Source organism: Acanthisitta chloris, unplaced genomic scaffold (genome assembly GCF_000695815.1).
Source record: "Acanthisitta chloris isolate BGI_N310 unplaced genomic scaffold, ASM69581v1 scaffold15406, whole genome shotgun sequence".
Lineage (NCBI taxonomy): Eukaryota > Metazoa > Chordata > Aves > Passeriformes > Acanthisittidae > Acanthisitta > Acanthisitta chloris.
In genome coordinates, this window is record NW_008677891.1 from 86,328 (window position 1) to 92,472 (window position 6,145).

Sequence of the window (6,145 nt, forward strand, 5' to 3'; positions counted from 1 at the left end):
CTTACTTTCATTTCTAATTAGAACTCTCTAGAAGACCATTCCGTAACACTCAACAGGTCTGACATACACCTATTTAATAATCTTATTTGGAGTTTTAGAAGCAAATTTAGAATCAGTAAAAGGGACTTATTTTTAATAAACAACATGTGGAACTCATTGCTGCAAGACATCATGGAGACCAGGATTTTCACTGTATTAATCGGAACCAGATTAGTTAATTTCTAAGAGAATGAGAACACCCAGCTATAGAACAGGAAATCTGCCCCAAATTCAATGTTTCAGGATATTCATAAAGCTCAAAATATGGAAAGAGTTGCTCTCAACAAACAAATATTTGCCTTTTTTATTTCTATTTTGGTTTGAGCTTTTTTGTTCGCTTTTTTTTTTCACATCAGAGGCTACCAGTACCTTTTTCACAGTGGACACCATGATAACCCAAAGGACAAATGCACTGTCCTGTCACTGCATCACAGCTAGCTCCGTTTTTACAGGCACAGGTGTGAAGACAGCCCAGCCCATAAAATCCAAGGGGGCACTCTGAAAAATTAAAGTATAAAGTGAATAAGGTTCATGAAGAAAATCATACACCTCACTGAAATCCTCTGTATTCTCAGCTACATTCCCTGGGAGCCAACAAAAATGATATTGACCCTTAAATCTAATAATGTCATGTGCTTTTAAACATGTACAACCCAGAATCAGAGATATGCAAGGTCTGGAAGCTGTTGGGTGATCTGGGACACACCAAACATTTGAATTGAACGAGTCAGGTGTTTCTTGACTACCCTGAAGCCCCATATCTTGTCACCATTACCATGAGTGTCCCCACTTACTGTGCTCACAGGAGTGGCCATAGTAACCCTCAGGGCACCTGCAGCAGCCTGTGAACCTGTCACAGGTGCCATTGTGCTGGCATGAGCAGTTCAAGGTGCAGCCAGACCCATACTTCCCTGGGAGACATTCTGCTGGCAGGACATGGACAGAAAAACAGACAAAGAAAAAACCAATCACTGACCTCACCCAGAAAAGCTCATGAGAGAGACTGTATAGCTATATATATAGCGCACATATATCTATACATACATATATTTATAGCATACACATATCTATCCAGCATCATATAGATGATGCCCACCAAATAACTTGCAGATGTGAGGGTATTTGTTATGAAGACACAGAATTTCTGCACAACTACGATGTACTTGCATACCTTGATGAGAAATGTTTTTACATTATATAGGTTTGAACAGCAATTTTCCCGTACTTTTTATAGTCTGCCTTTTTCCATTTGTCTCTTCACATTCTCAATGTTGAACCCACACCATGTGTTGTAAAGCCATGTAGTGAATGGCATAAATGGTATCTTTTTTTTTTCTTTATCTACAGCAATATTTTCTTTTAGGCACTTAGAGAGTGTGAAAGAAAACATGAAGCTTTTCCTCCTCTGTGTTATCATTGGAGTTCACACTATTCCAATTCCTAATAAAACTAGGAAGATCTTTTTCACACATAGCAACAGACTTTCCATGTATAATGAGATATCTGCTTATACAGAACTAAACATGTTTCAAATTACTGAAAGCCAAGTCACGCAAAAGGGACTGTGCCAATGTAATTAACCTCAGCATCATTTCTGCAGGAGTTAACTTCCCACTGCTGTGATAATTTGAATTTGGGCCGACGAACTGAAATGAGTGTGGCTGTCCAAATAATCAAGATTCACAACTCTGCAAATGCCAGACAAGATCTTTCAAGAACATCATATCTAATCACTATTAAAGGATGCCTCATTAGCTGTCTTTGATTTCCATTCAAAACCACATTACTCAATTTTCCAATAATTTGGCTATGCCTGTCAAAAGATAAACAGTGAAGCTCTTTCTAGTGATACAACACACAGTCCCTTATACAACATGTGCGTGTCTACCCCCTGTGCTCCACTCCAGAGATGTTTTATCTGTAAGATACACACACAATCCACTGCTCCATGCGGTGACACCTGCATCACCCTACTGAGGCTGGCAACCCCAATGCAGGCTGTGGGTGACTACAGAGATTTCAAGGAACAGACAAATAGAGATGAACAAGGTGCCCTACACAGTGAAAGGTTAGCCAGTCATTTGCTAACTGTAAGTTTTTTAGTGCCTGTCCACAGTCAATATCCACTGTCCACTGAATACTCACAGTATTTGCACCGTGAGTAGCTTCATGTAGTTAAGAGTCTTTCCTTTTCTCCCTGTTCCTCCTCTGCACGTGCAAGTGCACGAAGTGAGTTTCTGAGTCTTCTCAGGTGCAAAGTGAAACAATCAAATCTAAGAATGTTGCTAAAGTGACATTAAGGACACTTTTCTATAAGGACACTCCACTGTAACAACCAGTTCTTGGTAAAGGTATGCATGGAGTTTGAGGTGCATATTCTACAGGTGTCAGGGAGAGAAAGGCTCTAAATGAGGACCTGGAAGTATGCTGGGTAGGTTGACCCATGGCCATGGTGATCTAGTGATGACATTTGTCTTGAATGTGAACTTGGAACTAACTCTTTATATTTCCTACCAGTAAACTCATAGTTTCCCTAACATTTAAGTCTGTAACTATACAGATATATCTTATTGACACATAGAAATGGGAACACAGAAATACAGAATCATTTTTGGGAGATGGACAGAAGGACAGATGTGGGAAGACTCTACTCTGGGCTGGCAGGAGGATTTCTGGAGCAAAAACCGAGCTTATTCTGTTAGTGTGCCTTGTCTTGCATAAGGCAGAGCTGTCATGATAAAGTGAGGGCAACATAGTGGACCAATCTCAATTGCTTTGGACAGATGCTGTCACAACATCTGGGAAGTCAATACATGGGAAGTTCATCGGCAGCCCAGTGTCAAAGGGAAGAGAATAAAAGGAGAGAACACAAGAGAGAAGGGAGACATAGGTTTCTGCTGCTCAGAGTACCACATGAAATAAGACATAAAACAACGTTCCCATGAACAAAAGAACACAAAGGTTGGACAGGAGAAGAAATGAAAGTCCATGCACAGGAATTTATAAGAGTTACAAGCATGACTCACAATGAAACAGTCTCTGAGAAAAGACTTAAAGCTCTAACTACAGGCAGATCCGTGTGAGAGAAGCTACAGAGGTGAATGTAGTGGTGATGGAGTCTACTTAAGCAAAAACTCTCCCCTTTTGTGCCTGTCTTGGGACACTGCAAATCCCTGCTTGAATGTACATATCCACTGTCATCAAAGCAGAAAATCACCTTTCTCACAGGATCTTCCTGTCCAGCCCAGCCCGCAGGTGCAGTTGCCATCCATGTGGTCACAGATGCCACCGTTCTGACAGGTACATGTCAGGTGGCAGTTGGGGCCATATTGTCCCTGGGGACACACTATAGAGAATTAACAAAGTTTGGAAAAAAAAATTAGCATCCCAAAAAAAGGATGAAGCTGACAGGGAATAAGTACAAACACATGCTCCCCACAGAGTATCTCAAGAGACATCAAGTGGCTGGTGTCTCCTGAGAGAGGTGGGACACTGCTCCATGATTATTAGCAGTTTCAATCAAACACTCTGTCTTGCCATATCTCCTCAGCTTCATGGAGATCTCAGTGCACTGATATTGAGGTTGGCAGAGTGAAGTGGGGAGATATGGACAGGATAAGGCAGGGTGATGGAGCAGAGAGGGACAGGGGCCGAGTACACCAAACTGCAATGTTATCAAGCAAAGGCTCTGGGAAATGCAGCTCTAAACAATGTTTGGCACTGAGTTTTATTTGCTAGGTGTTTTAATTGTGTCACAAACTGATGAGATGACCTCAGGTCCTGCTTTGTTACCTTGCTGACAGCCAGGTCCCATTTGGCCAGGAGGACAGGTGCATTTGCCAGTCCGTGGGTCACACTGACCTTTACCACAGGCACAGAACTGGGCGCAGTCCTTCCCATATCGGTTTTCAGGGCAAGCTGAAGGAAACACAGCCTTTTGTTAAACACCCTGTGTATCCAATGCCAGTTCTTTTTTAACGTAGACACGATCTTACAGGTAGAGTTTGCTTCATTTTTACTCCACCTGCTTCAAAACAACAGCTATGAAACCAAAGCCCATCCAAAGACATGACAGTTTCATCCTCTGAGACTTGAGGTTATAAATATAATCCATGGTTTCACATAGAACATTTAGTAGGTTTTCTACCAAAAAAGTGAGTGTACAACTGAAATATCAGCTGCTCATCCTTCTGGGTAAAAACATCTCTTCTTCTTTAATATTGATGCTGTCCTATACTGAAGAGCAAAGCTACTGAGCATTCAAACATTGCCTTTCTGTGAATAAGCATTAGAGAGCTTCTAAGAGATCAGAGCTTTGGAAATAGCATAGAAATTCAGACACACCATTTGGCTCTGAAACAGAAAAGTAACAGTAGGGTTGCCATGGAGTCTTTACCAGTTTTGCCATGACAAAACTTGATCTTTTTCCCATTTATTGAAACTAATGGCACCATAGCGTGAAGCAAAATATTGAGATAATTTCCCAACCTCGAAATTTTGGACAGGAAGAAAGAACTTGAGCAAGTCATGCTGAGCTGGCTCTAGAAATAAATTTGGGCAAGCAGGTTGTAATCCTGGGCTGTCTCTCCTTGCTTCTATGCATGCAGAAGAGAGGAAAAATATTTTGCAAGAGATTTTTTACAAAGCTGGAATCCTGATTTACAATTCAAGGAAGAGGTAGCTGGGATCTGTCTGTTTTTCTACTAACAAGCTCTTATGCAGATTACTCTCTTCTGTGTTTTGACAAAGCAGAACATGAATGTTGGCTTACTTTTACTACAGTCAGCTCCAATGAAACCAGGCACGCAATCACACGTTCCTGACACAGGGTCGCAGTGGCCTCCGTTCATACATTTACAGGGATTTTGGCAGTTTGAACCATAAGTACCTTTTGGGCACCCTGTTTTAAAAGAACAAAATAGCAATTAGGCTGTGTTACTACTGGATCCATTGAATTTCATGTCATAAGCACTTTGTTGCTTTTAACCAATATTAGATTTTCATTTCCTAACTCTATTGACTTTTTGAGGGCCAAGGGTAGGAACGGATGTGCAGATGGCAATGCAATGGCTTTGGGCAATATGCTCCTTGGGGCAGTGCTGACTTTTAGTGTCAAACCCCTGAAGCTGTACTGACTGCTCCTGGCTGTGTGTGCCTCACATTCCTCATACATGACAGTAGCAAAAAAATCAAGCCCAGCTCTTCAGAGGTTTCCCCTTGGATTTTGCTCCAAATCAACCTGTTCCCCCTTTCCCTCCTATGGCAAAGATGTAGAGCTGGGGCCCCACTGCCTCTTCCTTTGGGCAGCAGCAGCCTGGTTTGTCCAAGATGGTGAGAAGCCATGAGTCATCTCTGCCCATTTTAGCAGTCATTTTATGGGTACTGGGGCAGGTCATGTCTTTCAAAAATGTTTAAGTTGGAGAAGGTTTGTTTCCTCTATAAACTTCCTTCCTCCTCTATAAACTACTCATTCCCTGCAAACTGGAGCTGTGGTTGCCTGTAAGTGGCTGCCCCAGCCCTGGAAGTGTTAAAGGCCAGGTTGGATGGGGTTTGGACCAATCTGGTCTAGTGGAAGGTGCCCCTGCCCATGACAGGGGGGTTGGAATGAGATGATCTTTAAGGTTCCTTCCAATCCCAAGCATTCTGTGATTGCTCTGGCACATCTAGTGGGCTGTGGATAGAAGACCATGAAAATGCACACATGCCAGTAATAGCATTCTGTGATTGCTCTAGCACATCTAGTGGGCTGTGGATAGAAGACCATGAAAATGCACACATGCCAGTAATATGGAGTTTCAGAAGACACCTTCTCAGGAGATAGATACAGGATAAAGATTGTTTCAATGCAAAGACAGAAAATTCTCTAAGGAAAAAGACAAAGCAGATGTATTTTGTAATAACCAGAGGAATCATTAAACCTGGATGGATTGCTGACCCAGCATTACATGGCAACAAGCTATCCATGAAGAGGTTTTCCAGGTAGCAGCAAGTATTTCTGGTTTCTTTTGGACAGCAAATAGTGAATAAAAGATCAGGAAGATGAATGCATATGTCACGCTTAGCTCATGTCTTCAAGATGCTCTTTAGAATGATGGAGTCCGGAACT

General features: G+C 41.9%; 1 protein-coding gene across 1 annotated transcript in view; it reads right to left on the bottom strand.

Moving 5' to 3' along the window:
• The window catches only part of LOC103804102 (multiple epidermal growth factor-like domains protein 6), a 182,099-nt gene that overhangs the window by 3,484 nt on the left and 172,470 nt on the right, over positions 1–6,145 (bottom strand). Inside the window, 5 exon segments of the mRNA XM_009076696.1 lie at positions 409–537; positions 834–962; positions 3,257–3,385; positions 3,832–3,957; positions 4,811–4,939. Of these exon segments, the coding sequence (XP_009074944.1) occupies positions 409–537; positions 834–962; positions 3,257–3,385; positions 3,832–3,957; positions 4,811–4,939 (642 nt within the window).